Source organism: Odocoileus virginianus, chromosome 2 (assembly GCF_023699985.2).
Source record: "Odocoileus virginianus isolate 20LAN1187 ecotype Illinois chromosome 2, Ovbor_1.2, whole genome shotgun sequence".
Lineage (NCBI taxonomy): Eukaryota > Metazoa > Chordata > Mammalia > Artiodactyla > Cervidae > Odocoileus > Odocoileus virginianus.
Genome location: NC_069675.1, coordinates 57,637,562 through 57,658,775, shown reverse-complemented (window position 1 = coordinate 57,658,775; position 21,214 = coordinate 57,637,562). Strand labels below are relative to the sequence as shown.

Sequence of the window (21,214 nt, the reverse complement as noted above, 5' to 3'; positions counted from 1 at the left end):
CCAAAAATGCAAAACCTCATGCTAATCGTGAGTAAACAATCATGAGACAAGTCCAAGTTGAAGGTCACTGTGCCAATATAAAGTACTCTTCAAAAGGATTTAAGTCAGGAAAGGCAAGGAGAGGTTTAGAAACTAATAGATTGGAGGAGGTCAAAGAAAAATAACATGGGACCCTGTACCCTGAATAGGACCCCAAAGGACATTAGTGGAAACAACTGGTAAAATTCCTATAAGGTCTGTAGTGTAGGAAACAGAATTAGATAAAAAGCAGGGACATTACTTTGCCAACAAAAAAAAAAAAAAAAAAAAAAAAGGAAACAGAATTAGAGCAGTGTGGATTTCCTGTTGTTGGCTGGCTTGATGTTCATGTTGATCACTCTGATGTGGTCATGTAAGATGCTGGGCTTCCCTGGTGGCTCAGATGGTAAAGAACCTGCCTACAATGTGGGAGACCTGGGTTTGATCCCTGGGTTGGGAAGAACTCCTAGAGAAAGGAATGACTACCCACTCCAGTACTCTTGCCTCGAGAATCCCCATGAACAGAGGAGCCTGGTGGGCTGCAGTCCATGGGGTCCCAAAGAGTCAGACACGACTGAGCAACTAACACACACATACACGTAAGATGTTAACATTATGGAAAGTTGGGTGGAAATATACAAGTACTCTCTGCTCTATGTTTCTGTAAATAAAAAATTCATTCAAATTTTAAATTTTAAAATTATTTTTGAATTTCAAGTTTTCTAAGTGCAAGATTCTCCAAACAAATCAATCCCATCTCAGAAGAGTAATTTATGGGATTGGTCCAGCAGCAATTAAAAGTGCCCGTGCGGAAGCAACCCAGATGCCCATCAGCAGATGAATGGATGAGGAAGCTGTGGTACATATACACCATGGAATATTACTCAGCCATTAAAAAGAATTCATTTGAATCAGTTCTAATGAGATGGGTGAAACTGGAGCCCATTATACAGAGCGAAGTAAGCCAGAAAGATAAAGACCATTACAGTATACTAACACATATATATGGACTTTAGAAAGATGGTAACGATAACCCTATACGCAAAACAGAAAAAGAGACTCAGATGTATAGAACAGACTTGTGGACTCTGGGAAAAGGCGAGGGTGGGATGTTTCAAGAGAACAGCATTGAAACATGTATATTATCTAGGGTGAAACAGATCACCAGCCCAGGTTGGGTACATGAGACAAGTGCTTGGGCCTGGTGCACTGGGAAGACCCAGAGGGATCGGGTGGAGAGGGAGGTGGGAGGGGGGACTGGGATGGGGAATACATGTAAATCCATGGCTAATTCATTTCAATGTATAACAAAAACTACTGTAATGATGTAAAGTAATTAGCCTCCAACTAATAAAAATAAATGGAAAAAAAAAAAAAGTGCCCGTGCTTTGAATAAATATTTCATTTGCAATATTATTAAAAATCTGCCACAGCCGGGGTTTTTAGTGGCTCTAATAGGCCCTCTGTTGAACAGGTACACAGTTGCACAGACCATGCCAGCTCATTCCGCAGTTTCTGGAAGTGTGACCAGCAAGACAGAACGTGAAACGCCCCTCCCCACCTCAGGGGCCAATGGGCTCTCCATGGGGCTGTTCTGCATCTTCTGCTCATCTTGTTCTTCAGTCTGGTAGGACTCAGTAAGAGAGAAGTTTCTCCAGCTTTTGACTGTGCATCACACCCCCTCCTTCTTCATTCCTTCCACAGTGACTCACTCTGGGAAGCTTTTGCAATCAAATAAATAAAGGCATTTCCCACCAACTTTAAACACGACAACTCTACCCCTCAATACTCATGTCTCACACTCCACAAGAGGAAAGACACATATGAGATCACTGCTATTTAAGGGGTTCGGGTTTGTCCAGGTTTGATCAGTTTCTTGGTTCTTTTCTCTTTGTGCCTCTCGGGGGTTCTCCCATCTCACTGGCCGGGAGGATAAGAGCAGATCTGAGGCCAGGGAATCTGGGGCTCTGGCTTCTGGCTGCTTGCCACTCCAGGTATGCTGGGCCTCAAGGTTTCAATGGGCAGTACAGGCAGGACTTAAGCCTGGTCGCTGTTCTGGACCTTGGTACCTGTCGTCTGACCCTGCGTCTCTGCACAGTGAAGTTCCTGCCAGGCCCCTCCACGGCTCCCTGAGGCTAACTCTTCAATGTGCCAACAAAGGTCTATGTTTCCATTCTCTTCTGTACTCACAGACTGGAAAGAAATCACCCAATTATTAGTTAATGTCTCATGACTGTATCCCATTTTGCAATGAGGTAGGACAAGTGGGGAAAGGCATTCTGCACCCAAGGCCTTGACCAAGAGAAAGAAACCAGAGTGCCACTGATGCAGACAGAGGAGGCGAGGGCCAGGCCTTTGTCCAGGGAGATCTCAACTAGGGCCAGACCAAGGTGGGGAAGGCCGAGCCACTTCTCCCCTACCCAGGCATTTCTGGCAGCTGAGGGTGTGCTGTCTGGGCAGGGTTGGGTGTCTGTGAACAAGCCTCCTTCCCCAGGCCACCCCCACCCCACCCCAGCCCTCAGCAGCTTCAAGGGACAGCGTGGAGGACAGGGCAGGGGAAGGCAGCTCTGTCCCAGGCCCTCTCGGGCCAGTTCCAGTTCTGACCCTCAGAATACAGACAAACAGGGGAGGGGAGGCGAGGCCTGACATGAAGGCAGCTGGGGGAGCTCTGAAGGGAGCACAGGGCAGATATCAACAGACAGGGCACGGGGGCGAGTGCCCTGACCCCAAAAGCAAAGGAGCTGACCTCCCATACTCATCTTCTTGACCCCGGGGCACTCACAAGTCCACCACACTGGTGGGCAACTGAAGGTCTCTGCACCCCACCCTACCTGCCCCAGAGGCAACAGCCAAGAAGAGACCAGAAGCCAAGTCTTTTTAAATCTGGGGGATATTCACCTTAGAAACCATAAAATGGAACGCCTTCCATTTCACAAGGCCTCTTCCAGACCTGACAACCCAGAGACCCCTTGCCCTAGGATGGCGGTGGGTGCCGAGAGGACATGTGTGGGGCCTGACTGTGACCCTGTCTACTAAGTCAACAAGTGTGACCCCCGAGAGTCTGTGCCACGTCTCAAGGCAGACCTATCCCTACAGGGAGAAACAAGGCACGCAGGTTCTGCAGTGGAGGGAGTGAAGGAGAGGAGGGTGGCAGAGGAGAGGCGGGTGAGAAATGAACTTGGAAAGGCTTCCCACTGGTTTCTTCACTAGACTGAAGAGTGGCGCTCAGTGATGGAAATACTGGGGAGGGGAACAGAAGGGAGGAGGCTGTGGGGGCAGTGTGGGAAGCTCAGAACCAGGAGCTGGCAGGACTAAGGGGCAGGAGGATTTCACGATGGCACACGGGGGTGAGGAGCGCCTGTCGCACAGGGCGTGGGGCACAGCGTGGAGGGAGATGCTGCAGAAGTCGGGGAGAGGAGGGACAGCCAGGGGACCCTGGCTCAGAACAGTGCACAGGCAGAAGTGTTGGCCTCCTCTCACTGCTAAAATCACCTTGAAATGACAATAAGGGAGACAAAAGGGAAGAAACCCCAGCAGCGAAGAAGAAAGTTTTTGTCTCTGAAAAATAGAAAATATACAGAATTGTATTAGTGAGCAAACCAGGAGAGCAGAGTCCAGAAGATGAATGACAAAAGGCCGCAGGGGGCGTGTGGCCGCCCTTCCCAAGGGAGCCCTGCGGAAGCTCCCAGCGTGGAGGAGGGGATGGGGGTGATCTGACTGAGGGCCTGGCTGTACAACAGCTGGGTCAACATCGCCCCACAACCACAACTACACACACACAAGTTCGGTGAGCATGAGCTTGGCTTACAGGCTAGGAAGTGTTCCCTAAACTGAGCAGAGATGCAGGAAAGGCAGCTTCAGCATCTGGGGTCAAATCTTCCTGCTTCCCACCTGCTCAGTCCCTGAAAGGACATCAGCCTAAACCAGGACACACACTCATTATAGACCCTCACTCCAAAGGCAGGGAAGTGGCCTTTTGGATAAACAGCCCTGAAAAGGACATCCTTCCCAGGAACTTATACAAGTCAGTCTGGTCCTTCATTCATAAAAACGGCAAGCAATCACTTTACTATTCTCTTCATAACCAAGCCCTGAGGAAATCCATGAATTACCAAAATAAAAGTCTATTTTCTTATAAGAAGTCATTGCATCCATAAAGAACAGGTGGCTACAGAAAGACAAGTAATTAGAGAACAAGATACTGTTTTGGAAATTTAAGGAAAAGAAAAAATACATAGCCAAAATTTTAAAATTCTATAAAGGGCTAAGTAATAGAACGGTTACCACTGAAAACCTAATTGTTTCTCTCACGGACCATGCTGACAGGTACAGCACAACCCTACTCAAAATCACTGTGCACTTGAATGTCTCAACAGAGCGTTACCAAAAAACAGCCAAGCCCCCTCAAGCCTGAGAAGTGATCCTTCGGAGGCAAGCATTCTGGACTATTCTTTAGAGATGCCCTGTGTTGCCAGTTGGCTTAACACACACTACTGTTGGCTGTCTGCCTTCCCAACATCACTTCACCATGAGCCATGCACCTACACTTCCCTAAACAACTTGAGCTGGAATCCTCCTAAGATCTGTTTCTGGAAGAGCCCCAGCCAAGAGTAGGATAATACTTTTTTCATTTTGATAAAATTATTTTAAAAGAAGAGGTGGTTGAAGTTGGTACCAGGATCAGAGTTACTGATGACCTTTCAACAGAGTGGTCAGGGAAGGCAACTTGGGGAAGGACTTGGATGATCAGATGGAAAGTGTCAGCTGAAGACAGGCCAGGGATGGGCTCTATACCAGATGGTAGGATTTGAGAGTCATGAGCAAGTCCACGCTGACACTGAGGATGCAAGCTCCTGGTGCAGTCCGCTTACTGCTTGTGTAAGATGAAAGAGCATATCCCTGATACAGGGCAGCTGTCGGGAAGCTGCAAGCCCCATTGTTCAACCGCTTGGCCCCTGACTTCGAAATAAGCCCTTGGATTACAATCAAATTAAAAACTCTACTTCTGCTGCTTCAGCACAATCAATACATTCCCTTTCACAATGCACAATGGACAGGAAAAAAACAACTGCCAAAGCTCAGAAGCCACTACTATGATTGCTTGGGTGAAAATTCCTAAACACAGATCAAAGTGAGAGAAGCAGGATATAAACCTAAATGGGCTCCACCTTTCAAATAAACCTAAACAAGGCTCCATCTTTCAATTTAAGGGCACACACACGCACTAATGTGGTACTTCAGTTATCCTAAAACATAGTATTTCACATTTTAACACCTCCCACAACTGAAGCATATCATACATTTGATACAAATCATATTGAGTTTTTTAGTGGTGTATAAATAGTACTGCACCTTATATAATTAATAAATATGGAATTTCATACGTAATGTGAACAAATACGATTTTAGGGACTCTTTAAAGACAAAAGGGCCTAATTTTTGGCCTCTACCTTCTGAGATGATATTAAGGGGGAAAAAACTTTCCTTTCAAATTACTTTGAGACCTGAATACATCATGATAAATATTTTAATTTTTCAGATTTATTGTTAATGCTAATTAGGTAAAGTTTAGTTTCAAAGTTATTTGGCAGATGACCCAGGCATCAGAAAAGTAAAGCCAATAAAGAATTAACATAAAGGAAAAATCAATGTATCCTACACTCTACATAGTCCAGCAAATGAACTATTTATTTTCCTGATCTAAACAAGAATTTTTACTTCATCTGACATTTTTCTTAAGGTAAATCAGAGAAGTTAACTTTTGGCCCAAATAAAGACTTCATCTCAGCTTTCCTGAAAGTGAATATAAGCCATCCTTTACTTTAGTAAAGGCAGCCTTCCTTTCTGCATCTGAGAGAAAACAAGATAACCCAGGACATATCACACATTCCAGACCATACCAATCAGGGGCAGAAAAGTAGGTGGTGGTCACACTTTGGGTGCCTTTATTTCTGAATTCAACTTCAAGCGTGACTCAAACCTCCTGCCCTTCTTTTCCATTCTCCCCTCAACCAACTCAAGACAGGAAGCCAGGGTCAGGGATGGAAACGAGCCACTCTGGTCTCCTTCATCCTTTTCCTCTTAAAGCCTGGTTGGGTTGATGAAAAGTCCAAAACACTGGCAATGCTCATTTAGCCATTTTGACTTTCAAACTCAAAATCATCATGACTTGTGAATAACCATGAAAAAGGTTCAAATACCAGTTTCCATTGAGGCCTCAGTTATTGAATGTTTCTCTAAGAATGAATTAGATCTGATACTTATATCCAAGATGGACACTCAGGTAAGAATCTATCTCAAAGGCACCAAAAGGGCTTCCTGGGTTGAGGATCAGCCAGTTCCAATGGTGAGCCCAGTACCTAGGATCCCTTTGCTGAAAAAGAGTCATCCCATGAGGTCAATGACCCGTGTTGTGGACTCAGGTAACAACTGCATGAGAACCTCGGCCAAATAAAGAAGATCTGGAGAGCATCTCACCCACCAAACGTCATCAGCACCAAGGACTGATGTTCAAACAAAGCTACGTGTGATGAGGAGGTTCACCAAAGGCCCTCTGTGGCTTTTCAAAACATGTTTCAAAACCTGCTGCATCTCTTCTTTCTCTGCAGACTTGAAATCTCAGTGAAGGAGAATCCCTAAAAGAAAAAAAATTAAAAGACATCTTCCTCAGGAGAGAAATCTGCTACTTGAGAACACATGGTCAAGGAAGCACATGTGTATATGGACACAAGCGATTTGTGAACCAACCGCATGTGAATGTTCTGAGAGCTTCATTATTCTTCTCTAAACCTGATGTGGTGGTGTTGGCCACCATCCCTTACTCACAAGCACTGCAGCAGAGAGGTCAGATGCCAGCACGTGAGCCCGAGAAGGACCAGACTTACAAGTCTTCAAACCCCACAGTGAGTGAGTATCAGTGTCCCCACATCCACTCACATGCATGGCCTCAACATTCCCAGCAGGAGAGGACAGTGTGCTGTGTGTTCTCACAATAAGCCTTCTGTTTTTTGAGTTTCATCCAATGCCTACTTGTTTTTAATTGAACGTTAGCAGTTTCTTCTCAACACAAGTCCAAGAAAATAACGAGTGGTCAAGGCCGCTCTGTTTCATCACAGATGAAACATACATCTATGTTTCACAGAAACACACAAACTCCAAAATGGATATGGCTTAGGATGATACAGTCTTTAAGATGCTGCTCCATTTCCTAGTTAAATTCTTCATACTACCAGGAAGTGGAAGCATAAATAAGTATTCATGCTCCTCTCTAAAGACACTACATGGGGAAGCACTTTTAAAAATTTTAAATGCAAAGACAAATGACCCACAGAGACAGAGAAAAAGGCACAGTTCAATATTACTACTGCAGTCAATAGTTTCTGTGGGAAAAAAGTGGCCCCCCCCCCCTTTTTTTTTAAAGTGGCCTTTATGGGAAAGGCCTTTTGGGGAAAAATATAATTAAATACAAGAAACGGAGATTATAGATGACACGTTACACATGACAATTAAAAATATGGTGACTTTATTTCCATTTCCTTACAGTTCCCACATCTGTAAGAATCTTCATCTCTATAACACAAAAATATCTCAAGAAAGCATGTTACAAGATAGTATATATAAGCAACAGTTTGGCAGAATTCTACTTTCTATTCCCCCAAAAGAGAATAGATTTTAAAATTCAAAAATAACCATTAGTTTTATTTAACATGTTACTTTACTGTTTAAAATACCATGCTCTAGTTAAATAAGTCATCAAGACTGTATACAAATAAAATATTACACAAAATATATTTAAGAAAATGTTTGGTATTTGATCTGAACAATAAATAAAAACACAGGCACTTCTACACTGAAACAGGAAAGCAGTCACTACTTAGGATAATAATTTTGTATAAGTAACATGTAACCATATGGCAAGAATAGAATCCTGCAGTTTTAAACTGACAAACCAGGTCTACAATTTCAATCTTTTCACTTAAAGTTCAAAAGTTACATATGCTTTCCTGGTCCACAATGAAAAATTATAAATACAATATGGTTGCCAGGGACAATGCAATCTTCAGTTTGAAGATTATGGAATCATACTCATTATTTTCAAATACTAAAAAAGAGAACTATCATGATACCACCCAGGAGACCAAATGCAAGATAGTTAAGCTTTCTCATGATGATCATAAGACCATAACTTAATAAACTGGATAAATGTCACCCAGCGATGCCCACTTTGCAAAACCGATTGATTAGGTTAACACAAGGAAATACTGTTGGGGTGGCAGGGCAATTCTGACAAAAGTCAATTTTTTCTAGATGATTTTAAAACTTCATCTAACTTTCATGAAAACAAATACAACTGCATTTCACTAAAACCACTGAGTCATATAAAACAATGTCTCTGTAGCCAATAGGTTTATGAATACCTAAACTGATAATTTACTCATATAATGGAAAATAGGATTATCATTGTATGAGGGCAAAACAAAAATATGGTCAAATTCTAGAAACATGATTTCAGATGATGAGGGGGACAAGTTAGAAAATAATGACCACTGGCTAATAGGAAGGGTCAGAATCATTCATTTTGCCATATTCTACATAAAAAAATTAGCATCTTCTGCTTTCCCTCTTCAGGAAGTACCACACTGAAGGGTTTAGAGGCCGTCAAATGGGTATGACCTATAAAGGCAATGTTGATGGTTTTACATAGAAATGACCTCTAATGGAAGAGAACACAAATGGGAACTATTTGAGATACATTTCTATGTAAAATGTAGTTTGCACATAAATCAGCATTTTAAATGTGCACTCTGCAACCGAGACCAAATATCAATCATCTCTTGAGGTTTTCTACTATGTACCAACATCAAATCTACATAGGAACAAATGTTACCCCTGCTTTTCTCTTCTATATCAAATGTCCTGAAGCCTTTGTGTCTCTCTGGAGCGAGGCCAAGTTTCTGAAGGCACATTCCAGTATAAACATCATCGATGGGGTAGAGAAGGACCCGGTCAGTTACATTGTACAGTCTCAGGGCCAGGTGGCCGGAGTAGAGAAATCCACCTCCTCCTGCATAAGGCGGGTAGACGCCAGTGTAAACAACTTCCGGGATGTAGTACTTCAGTTTCTTATCCCGATGAGGTCCAGCATTATGAATCACGTCACCAATAAACAAATCTTTGGCTTTGTTCCCGGATAAGCTATTCAAGTAATTCAGGAGGTGATGGGTGTTCACAAAAACATCATCATCGCCCTTGAACACGAACTCGGCATTTGGGCAGGAAGTGCTCACCCACCTGAGAAAGAGTACTTCTTTCAGAGACAAGTTGAAGAATGTATCTCTGTAGTTCCACAAAAGAATGTCTTGGTGCTTCTCACTCTCAAATTTCAGCATATCTGAAAGGTCTGGATGGTTGTCTTCTGCGGGAGTCTGGCCCAGTAAGAAGACTCGCACCACCGTTTGGTTCCCCACATTGGTTTCTTTGCCCCAAGATTCCCGAATCGCTTGCCTTCTATCGAAATGTGAAGTTAGGGACTTAATCGCCAGCAATAAGAAGGGCTTCTTTGCACACTTATCTGCTTGGTCTATAAGCAGTGAATAATTTCGACATCTCAAATACAGCAGAAAATCTTTAAATCTGTCTGGCAAACTGTCAAAACCTGAAACTACTGACATGACCCTCAGGTCAGGTTCACAGTAATTCAGATGGCTTATATTGGAGAATCCGTATGCTTCTCCCGTCTGGTTGGCTAACGTGTTCAAAATGGGATTGAACCTCCTGTTCAGCTTTTCTTGTTCCTTGTTCCAATATGCCCGAGGAGGTTCAGATATCTTCCAGAACCTTTCTTTAGGTATTATTACTTCCCCCTTTCCATTTTTTTCTTGGCTACTGCTTTTGGAGACTTCCACAATCAAATAAATGAAGACATTTACCATCATCAGGATTCCCAACAACTTTATTCTTCGACGTCCAACACTCATTTCTCATATCTGAAATAAAAGAGAGGACCATGGTACTGATTAGATTATTATTCACTGCATTTGCTCATATGTCACTTGCCTCTTTCATGTTCCCCAGAACAGTGGTTTAGAGCACAGATTCAAGACTTGCAGTACCTGGGTTCAAATCATGGCTCTACCATCCTCAATTTGAGCTCTGTGACCTCAGGCAAGTTGTATAACAACTGATGTCTCAGAGGCTTCTCCATTTATAAAATGGTGATAATAACCCACTTAAGTCAGGAAGCAACAGTTAGAACTGGACATGGAACAACAGACTGGCTCCAAATAGGAAAAGGAGTACGTCAAGGCTGTATATTGTCACCCTGCTTATTTAACTTATATGCAGAGTACATCATGAGAAACACTGGACTGGAAGAACCACAAGCTGGAATCAAGACTGCCGGGAGAAGTATCAATAACCTCAGATATGCAGATGACAGCACCCTTATGGCACAAAGTGAAGAACTAAAGAGCCTCTTGATGAAAGTGAAAGAGGAGAGTGAAAAAATTGGCTTAAAGCTCAACATTCAGAAAACTAAGATCATGGCATCCCATCCCATCACTTCTTGGCAAATAGATGGGGAAACAGTGGAAACAGTGGCTGACTTTAATTTGGGGGGCTCCAAAAGCACTGCAGATGGTGATTGCAGCCATGAAATTAAAAGACAGTTACTCCTTGGAAGGAAAGTTATGACCAACCTAGACAGCATATTAAAAAACAGAGACATTACTTTGCCAACAAAGGTCCGTCTAGTCAAGGCTATGGTTTTTCCAGAGGTCATGTATGGATGTGAGGGTTGGACTAAAGAGGGCTGAGCACAGAAGAATTGATGCTTCTGAACTGTGGTGTTTGAGAAGACTCTTGAGACTCCCTTGGACTGCAAGGAGATACAACCAGTCAATCATAAGGGAAATTGGTCCTGGGTGTTCACTGGAAGGACTGATGTTGAAGCTGAAACTCCAATACTTAGGCCACCTGATGCGAAGCGCTGACTCATTGGAAAAGACCCTGATGTTGGGAAAGATTGAGGGCAGGAGGAGAAGGGGACAACAGAGGATGAGATGGTGGGATGGCATCACCAACTCAATGGACATGGGTTTGGGTAGGCTCTGGGAGTTGGTGATGGACAGGGAGACCTGGCGTGCTGCAGTTCATGGGGTCCCAAAGAGACGAAAGTGACTGAACTGAACTGAATAGCAAAGTTTTGAGGGCTATAAGCTTTTAAAGTACTGGCTACTCCACAGTGGGGTGTGAGTAAGTGACCCTTAACATTGTGGCTGTTTTAGACACCTGAGGGCAGAGATACACATTAACTAGACAACTCACAGGTACTTCAACTTCCTTGCTTATACAAAGACATATACAAACTAGTGTGCTGCAAATAGATGTGCTCACAATTCAAAATAACAAATACAATTTATATGTGTTATTATGTACACACCTGATGGTGTAGCACAGAGTCTGACATGACTGAAGTGACTTAGCAGCCGTACACACATAACTATTTATATGTGGGCTGCAGCATGTGCAGTTCCATGTCATTCACCGTAATCACCTATTTTATTCTATTTCCTTTTTTTTTTTAATAAAAAATGGTGGCCACAACTTTGAACTGTTTCCCAACCTACCATTTCACAGATGAAGAAACCAAGGCAGAAAGATTAAGACACTTGCCCAAGGCTGCAGGGCTAAGAGGAGACAGTGACCACACCGAGCATTCAGAGAGAAAGAAACACACACCAGCTTCATCTGAATCGCCCACGACTGAGACCAACCCAAATGCCATCAAGAGAAGAACAGATTATGAAGCTGTGGTACATTCATACACTGGAACAACCCCCAGCTATAAAAAGGAAATCTACTGCTAAAGCAAAAATAGTATAGTGAGGGAGACTCAAACACCCTTTATGTTAGTTCAAGAAGGCAAAAATTAATGCAGGGCCCTAGAAATCTGAAAATGATAGGGGTGGGGGTTTTGAATGGAGAGGGTCAGGAGGGGCTTTCTGCGGTACAGAAATGTACTTTGTATATCTTAATACAGATGATGGTTTCATGCATGTATACATTTGTCAAAACTCAAGCTATATCCTTGAGAACAAGTATATCCTCTGCTATTTATAGCAAGAAGGAAAAGAGTAATGAAAATGACATTTTAGTGAAATGTCAAAGGCCAAGAACAGATTTCAGGCTGTGGGCAACACAACAAAGAAAGAGTAATGAGGCAGGTTGCTGGTCCTGTAACTGCAGAGTTCTAACACTGCTGAGATGGATGACCTACCCAAGAACAACCAGGTAGACAACCCTGACATTAGAAGACAATCCTCAAAAGTGGAATGGCAATACCCAGGAAAGAATTTTCTTATCAGGTTAAGTCTACAGCTGAGAACTCATCCTTGAAAAGAATCCCGATGAGGGATTGCCTCTCAGGTGCCAGTGCATTATCTTGTTACAATGCACCTCTGAAGTAGATACTGTTACTTTTATTCCCATTTTACACTTGAGGAAACAGATTTAAAGAAGTAACTGTGTTAAGAGCAGAGCTGGAACCCTAACCAAGGTGACGGGGCTTCAAGACCACTATGTCAAATGGTAGCCACTCTTCTCTGACCTCTAGAACAAAATGGGTTTGAGGGTAGGGGGTGGCTTTCAGTTAATAAACATTGATTCTTCTAAACTTTCAATACAAAATGTGGAAGTTCAAAAAGAATGAAGTAGGACTTCCCTGATGGTCCAGTGGTTGTAAGGCTGCCTGCCAATGAGACGAAACACAGGTTCGATCCCTGGCCCGGGAGGATTCCATAAGTCATGCAGCAACTAAGCCTGCATGCCACAACTATTAGGCCCACAGGCTACAGTCCATGTTCTGCGACAGGAGAACCCACCACAATGAGCAGCCCACTCGCCACAACTAGAGAGCAGCCCCCACTTACCACAACTAGAGAAAAGCCCGCATATAGCAACAAAGACCCAGCACAACCAAAAACAAAAACTTAGAAACTAAACTAGTAATTTAAAAAAAAAAGAATGGTGTAAAGGAAACAAGTTTTTGGTATTATTGGAGAAGCACCGGATTTTGTTTTGTTTTGTTTTTTTAACTGAAGCATAGCTGACTTATAACGTATTGGTTTCAGATATACAGCATAGTGATTTGATGTTTTTACAGATCATACAACATACAAAGTTATAATAAAATATTGACTATATTCCCTGTGCTGTCCATTACATCTTTGTAACTTATTTATTATTTATTATATATTTTAATCAAGAGTAGTATTTACTTTTTACTCTAAGATTTACAAATTCCCTCATTCCAACAAATAGCCCCACAGTAGAAGAGGTATTTGCCATGCTGAGAACTCCGTGAAGTTATCACCATATTGAACATCCCAGAAGAGATCAACGGGGATTCGCAAACTTTTTGTGTCTCTTAAATCTGTCCAGTAGATTCTAATCTAGTTGTTTGTATTTATTACTGCTGGATAGTTTTGGCTAAGGACATATAAGCGAAAGATGTTTTTATAAAGCCAGTCCCTACATCATACCTTCACTCCCCCCAGAGCTTTTACACATCTAGAGAACATGGTAGATATAAAGGTATGTGCGTGGTCTCAGCTCACCTGGTAAGCAGTGTCCCATCATTTCATTCTTCCCCCCCTTCTCAACCACTACCTACCCTCCACCCCTCAAGAATTCCACTACTGAGCTACCAAGGGCCTTCTTAAACTTCCTCCAAAGAAAGTGGTTAAAAAATTTTTTAAAAAAACCCACAAGGTATTTCCTACTCTTTAATTATAGTTTCAAAGGGCCCCAAGTGACATACAACCTGAATAATTCAAAATGTCCACATTAAGTCTAGGGTCCAGGCCCTCCTCCTTAGGTCAGCTCCTTTCAAAGAGCCTTTGAACACACCTATGAGCAAACTGCAGGTCTCCGTCCAGCACACCTTTGGCAACCTAAACCTCTTTGCTATGGGACTGACTTGCAAGGACAGGAGAGCATGAATGTGTCTGTGTGGGTACCTGATACAGTTAAAGAATCAGTCATCCTATTAGTAAATAAATCATCGATAGTTTTAAGTTGGTCTCATTCTGTCTTTTTTTTGATCTCCAGATTCCAGACAATGTGCTTTCTAAAAAACAAACCATTCCTCTAAGTCAGGATAACTCTCCTAAAGTTAAAGTAGCACTTGACCCAGTATCACTGATCTGGAGGGCTTGCCCTTCACGTGGACAGGCTGAAAGGAGGACAAGGAAAAGAATGAAGGCGAACAGAGAAAGACTACAATCAGGAAGATCTGGAAGGAAAAATAGCACATGCTACGAACAGCTAACTACCTGGCAGAAATTTTCAACTCAGAAAAGGAATATGGATATTCCTGAAATTTCTAGAGTAGAAGAGGACAGCTTAAGGAAGAAAAAAAGCACAGTACTTTTTGCACAGACTATGAGCCTCTAAGTTAATTTTCCTAGGAAAAGATTCAGGGTGAATAATATGACTCCAGAAGAATAAGCCAGTTATTCATCTTGACCTACGGATACCTACAATTCAACCAGAACCATCTGAAGTGATGATGTGGAGTTTCTTATCACAGAAAAGTACCAATACTTCTTTTGGGAATACTCTGAGGAATACTGATCCTGGCCAAGGTTTCCAGCTTCACTGGTGCAATTCAGGCTTTTCCATCTGTGATCAAGAACCAGGCAAGAACCTATCCCCTCAGCCAAGACAGGGCTTCATGGCTCTCAAAGGAACACCATCCTCCCCTTGTTTCAAGGATTCCAGTCCTCAATTCAAGGATTCCAGAACATTTTCCTGTCCATTTCCCACTTGCGCTCCCTAAGGGAAGCTGAGAGGATACCACTTTACCATGGAGAAAAATGAAGCCCAGGGAGGGTTAACTGGGTAAATGAGGGCTTCCCAGGTGGTGCAGTAGTAAAGAATTAGCCTGCAAGGCAGGAGATGTGGATTTGATCCCTGGGTCGGGAAAATTCCCTGGAGAAGGAAATGGCAGAACACTTTATTCTTACCTGAAAAATTCCATGAACAGAGGAGCCTGGCAGGCTACAGTACATGGGGTCATAGAGTCAGACACGACTGAGCACACAAATGTCACAGAGTTAGGTGATAACGCTGAGGTTAAACAGTCTTCTGGCTCCTAGCCAGGGTTCTTTGGAGCTCCTCCTTTTTCTATAAGGCATGGCCACAGTATTGTAACCTGGTCCAGTTCAACAGTGAAGTCTCAAAGACTGGCTGAAGACTGAAAAGACCCAAGGCACTGGATCATGGTACATTTGGTGGTTACCAAGACTTTCCAAAGAAAGGGAAATGGGAGCCTAGAAATGCCCGGCCCCGCTTCTGACAAGCGGCCAGTCCTCCTTTCTAAATTCCCCAAAGTGCAGCTTGGGCCAACTCTTACCACTATTTCTAAAGGGCATTTATTCCAAACCAACCTGAGAAGGAAGGGTGGGAAAACCACCCAGATTCCAAATTTGACATTTCTATCAAGTTTAAATGTCATCTTTCATTTGTGACTAAGGCACAGTCCCTCACATGAGAACTAGGCTGTTACAACAAGCCAAAGTTCATGGAAAGGAGGAAAAAGCAGTGACCTCCACAAAAATATCTGTGGGAAAAAGCTCTCTGAATATCTGACTAAATATTCCCATTACAGACATAAAACCAATTCCGTGTCCTTTTTTAAGCAGGAAGTTACACTGCTCAAAAAGAATTTGAGTAACAAAATCTACCCTGCAGCTAGGGAAGATGTTATACAACCCTCACTGTGACACACAGGATTTTTACTGTGAGTAACAGAAAGAGAAAATCCCACGTGCAAACAAAGAACAACCTTAGCTTTCACCTTGTACTTGGGAGTAATTCTCCCCAACAAAGACTGAACAGACTTGAAATTTCTAAAACACTACAGTTGATTTTGTTTGGCAACAACTTCCTTCTTTGCTTGCCTTGTGGCTCAGCTGGTAAAGAATCTGCCTGCAATGTGGGAGATCTGGGTTCAATCCCTGGGTTGGGAAGATCCCCTGGAGAAGGGAAAGGCTACCCAATCCAGTATTCTGGCCTGGAGAAGTCCATGGAGTATATAGTCCATGGGGTCACAGAGAGTCAAACACGACTGAGGGACTTTCACTTCCACTTTCCTTTATTTTGCAATTAAGATATTTAGAAAGGTAGAGACACATACAAATTTATGTTAGCTGAAGATGGATTACAAAATGGTACAGCTGCCATGCTTAAACTATGTGAAAATCCAGATAAAACACCACACAAAAACAAAACCAGTGTAATCAGGGCGGCAGGATTATAGGTTATTTAATTCTTTAATGCGGCCACACCATCTTTTCCCTTCAACATCCTCTGCTGCACACATCCAAACTGCTGGGATGGGGGTGGGGAACATGTCACACACAAATCCTAATGTGAGGTCCCCATTTCTGCAGCCCGCATCACTAGCATGGGCCATGGCCCCACAGTCCCAGAAACTCCAACCCTGTACTGGACCCTGCAGTGTTCAGCACAAGTTATGTCACTACAACCACCCCTAGATCGTTGCACATCTTTCCCTGGGTCTGTGCTCTCTGCCTGAAGCCAAGTATTAGAGAGGACTCTTAAAAATAATAGTAAAATATGTACATATCAGCTTTAATAAATACTTAGGTATCCCTGGCTATATGCCAGGCACCAGTGATGCTATGAGGTAGATACTTAGAGAGGTGATTAAACGTGTCCAAGGTCACACAGCTGGCAGATGGCAGAACCAGGATTCAAACCTAGGAAGTTCAGCTCCATTATTTGAGTTTTAAACCATGATACAAGAGAACACTGCAGCACAGGCTTATGACGAAAGGGACTAAAAAGATGATGGTCTGGTTTTCAATGGTTTATCTTCTTTAAAAATTATTTTAAAATGTTAAAGATTTATATGTATACATTTGAACCCTCAAAACTACCATCAGACAAAGTCAGATATGGGAGGTAGGGTGGGATCATAAGTAACCCTTACTGAATGATTATGCTATAGTAATTTTATTCCCGTTTATGCAGTTTAAATAATCCCAATGTTTCATTCCTGGATGCCAGACTGGCACCACAAAAGAGGATAATTCTAAAAGGTTCCCTCCAGTTCTGAAAGCAAAGCACTGGCCAGAAGACACGTTAATGTGGCCATCGCCAGCCACAAGGACTTATTCTCACAAAACTCTAAGTCAGGGCACTCACTCACCCATCCCAAGGGGCTCAGGTATGTTAGGCAAATGGTCTCCAATAGCTTGTCAGGGACATAGCCAGCAACCACACTGAGACCAAATCCAAAACCTGTGCCTATGCTCCCCCATCCCTAGAACCAAAGTTAAGGATAAAAGAAAGGCAGGACCTCCTTGTAATCATGAAATGAAATAACCAGCCATCTAATCCAGTCAGGCTGAGGCTTGGAGGCTGGAAATCCAAGTTTCTGATTCAGTCACGAGAGTTTGAGCTAGCAGCCTCCGTGTCTAGGGAGGATCCTGCTTCCTGCTCATTATCCTGCCCAAACAGGATACACAAATCCTTCAAGGATCAAGAGCCCAAGCCTGCTACCATATCATATGGAGACAGGGGATTTAGACGTCAGTTGGCCTGCCCAACCTCCTCCATCCTCACTCCAGAAGCCAGGCGAGAGTGGCTTTCCTAAATCTTCACCTCCCAGGCTGCTAACATCTGTGGCTTGGTCCTTGCCAGACCTTTCCAGGCTCTGCTCAGTTAGAGAGAGGGATAGCTTGCAGTTAAGTGGTTCTGGGGCAGATGGAATACTTTCCAGTGCTCAGGGCAGATGGTTGAGTGATAAGGGTGTGAGTGCAGCAGCTTGGTGGGACCAGGAGAGTGGGACCGTACCTAGAGCTTGTTCCTTGCTCTTCTCCATGGGGATCTTCCCGACCTAGGGATCGAACCCAGGTCTTCCACGTTGCAGGCAGATTCTTTACCATCTGAGCCACCAGGGAAACCCCAGGGAAGTCTCAAATGGTACTTACCATTTAAAATAAAATCAATCACTAAGATCATTCTTCACATAAACATGTTCAGATTTTCAGAAAAGGAGAAAGAAGAAAATTTAGTAAACAATGATGGGGATTAACCTTCCCAGAGGCCATCTTGCCCCTGCCTCTACTAAAACTGGTAAGGGTTCAAGATCTTCAGTGTATAAGATTGTGTCATTATAAAACAAAGCTGGTAGATGTTTGAAGACAGGTATGTTCCAGACCCACCTGCACTTTGGAAAATTAGTCTGGCACCTGGAGCCAGACAACCCAGAGTTAAATTCTGGTGATGCTACCTACTACTAGCTGTGTGACCTAGAAGTTACTTGACTTGTCTGAGCCTCAGTTTCCTCACCTGTGAAGTGATGATACAACCTGCCACACCAGGGTGTTGCCTAGCATACAATAGCCTCAATAGTTCTCTTTCATGGATTTGGTTCCTCCACCAAACACTAAGAACATTTCTCAAGTTCTGTCATTCACTGCCTCTTTATAAATATTCTCCCTCTGGAAACCCTTCTGTCCATCACCTTAAATGTTACTTCAAAAGGAGGACCCCCTCCCAAAAAAACCCAAACAAACAGGGCTTCCCTGGTGGCTCAGTGGTAAAGAATCCGTTGGCCAATGCAGGATAGACATGGGTTCAACCCCAGGAAGATGCCACGTTCCATGGAGTGACCAAGCTTGTGTCCCACAACTGCTGAAGCCTGTGCAGCCTCGAGCCTGTGCTCCGCAAGAGGCCACTGCAGGAAGAAGCCCACTCCCTGCAACGGAAGAGCAGCCCCTCCCCCCCTGCCACAACTAGAGAAAAGCCCACACAGCAACGAAGACCCAGCACGGCCAAAAATAAACAAACAACAGCAGGAGCAAAACAAGAAACCAAGGATCACAAGTTGAGCCAGCTAACTCCAGATATTCAATGTGTGTGGAGCCTCTCTTCCTGGGTCCTGCGTTTGCCATGGATCGACTGCCCGCGTGCACTCCCCAGCAGCAGTGAGCTAGCTGCTTCTTCCTTTGCTCTCCACATCTGTGTTCCCAGCTCAGTAATGTTGCTGGCACCTCCTCCTCAGCTCTCCTCTATTCCAATCAGGCTCTGTGGCTGGGGACTGCAGGAGCCCAAGGCCTTATTTCCCGCAGCTCCCAAATATCCCTGTTCCCCAGTGGCTCAGTCTTCAGCCCTTGTACACACACCCCTGCTCGTGGTGGTGTGGTCACCACCACCACCATGGTGCTGCTTCCCCACAGCCTAAAGGTAACTGTGCTGTCTTCTAAAACGCCTCTGTCCTCCATCCCCAGAGCTCAGGGCCTCATGGCCTCTGCCCCTCTTCTGGGAGACCTCTGGCCCAAAGATATGCCCCAGCCTAAACACCAGCCTCACCCCCTCCATCTTCTCACTCACATGCCCTCTAGTCCCTTTATGATGCTCTGTGATTCCTCCACAGCCCCTCCTGCCAGCATCCCCCACCGCCACACCATGGACACTTTCACCTCCGACCACAGCAAACAGTCTCTTCCAGACAGTCCCAGTTTCCCTCTGCCATCTGCAGGGTGCCCTCTGTCTGCCATGCCTTCCTGAAGAGCTTCTACTCCTCAGTTCGGCCAAGCGCCACTCCTGAAGCACCCAGGAGTGAGGGCACCCTCTGTGGTCAAGGTCTTCACCCTGCAACGCCACTACCCCAGGTTGTAGCGTCTGAGAGTTATTCTGCATTGTTGAACAAACAGGTATTCTGGTCATCTGGTTGAGTTCACTAAATATAGCTGTTTCAGTAGAAATTAGATTAAATAAATATACATGACCCTTCTCCAAAGAGATAACACTGGGAGCCATATGTGTACTGCTCAATGACCCATGTATTTATAGAAACCTGTCTCACTTTTTTAAGTACTAGAGTAGAAAAAACGTAAAGGCTTTTCTAGAGTTATAGGCAATAAGACTATTAGTAGTGAGTTCATATTAGACCTGGGAGGGTAAAGGCTAGATCTGAAGAGGTGAACTGTGGTGAAAGCCCCACCCAGGCCCACAGGCAGCCCTGCACCCACCTGAGCAGGAATGCAGGCATGTGGGATCCAGCAGGGCGTCTATGAAGGCTTCATCCCTCCACCAGGAGAGCATCCAGGCAATCCCCTCCATTCCAGCCCCAAACAGAGGGGCCTCCACACTCCTCTCTGATAGGGGGTGGACCTCCAGCAGTTGCTAGTTCCACCAAGGCCATGATAGCAGAGGGACAAAGGGAACATGCCTAAATAAAGGCCCCTGGTACAGACTGAAAGCTTGGGGGCACCGATTTACCCAGGCAGGAAACCATTCGAAAAGAAATGTTGCAATGCAAGCAGTCACTTCCTGGGGAGCTTAACATGTTTTGGAAGTCCTTGTTAAGAGACTGTACATGGGTATGGCTTAGGAAGTTTTTCCACGTCAAGCTCTAGAACCTATGTACAAACCAGCATAGTCTGGCAGGCTCTCAACAAGTTCTCAGAGAAATTCCTAGACTTCTCTCTGGCTCATCCATCTGTTTGCTGAGTTGGGTTACATGGGATGTATTTCAGTCTGGGTCTAACCAGGAGGCAGAAACCACACCATAATTCAAGCAGGGTTAAGTTTAAAAATATGATAATTGAGTAACTATAAAGACAGAACTATAAAATGTTATAATTGAGAACTATAAAGGGCTTCCCTGGTGGCTCAGTGGTAACGAATCTCCTGCCAATGCAGGAGACGCAGAAGATGAGGGTTCAATCTCCGGGTGGGGAAAATCCCCCGGAAGACGGCATGGCAATTCACTCCAGCATTCTTGCCTGGAGAATCCCATGGACAGCGAGCCTGATGGGCTATAGTCCATAAGGCTGCAAAAAAGTCCAACATGATTTAGTGATTAAACAAGAAAGATGGAAGAGAACTCTAAGGGGTGCCCTATACTAAATGAAAGGTACCCCAAACAGGACAAACATGGAAGCAATATTTGGATCTTGTTGAAGAAGGTACAGGAGGCAATTCCTGGGTGTCCAGGATGGTCCAGTCACCAGAAAAGCAGGAATAACCCTCCAGGGTGCCAGTACAAAGCCTGGAATAGAAGAGTCCCCATGTGGAGGGAGACAGGAAGGAAATTCTGGAGACTGCTGGGAGGGTGGGCGGAGAGAACAAGGGTGCAGAGGAAGTCATGTCCACACAT

General features: G+C 44.0%; 1 protein-coding gene across 15 annotated transcripts in view; it reads right to left on the bottom strand.

Moving 5' to 3' along the window:
* B3GNT2 (UDP-GlcNAc:betaGal beta-1,3-N-acetylglucosaminyltransferase 2) overlaps nucleotides 1–21,214 on the bottom strand; it is a 206,345-nt gene that overhangs the window by 167,672 nt on the left and 17,459 nt on the right. For 2 of the 15 annotated variants that reach the window (XM_020891622.2, XM_070480049.1), the window contains exon 2: nucleotides 7,524–10,004. The exons of 12 other annotated variants lie outside the window; for them this stretch is intronic. In XM_020891622.2, coding sequence (XP_020747281.2) covers nucleotides 8,802–9,995 — 1,194 coding nt within the window. In that variant the 5' untranslated portion in view covers nucleotides 9,996–10,004 and the 3' untranslated portion in view covers nucleotides 7,524–8,801. Of the gene's footprint in view, nucleotides 1–6,499; nucleotides 6,649–7,523; nucleotides 10,005–21,214 lie in introns of those variants that run through there. One more of the 15 variants, XR_011492505.1, reaches the window with a different exon arrangement.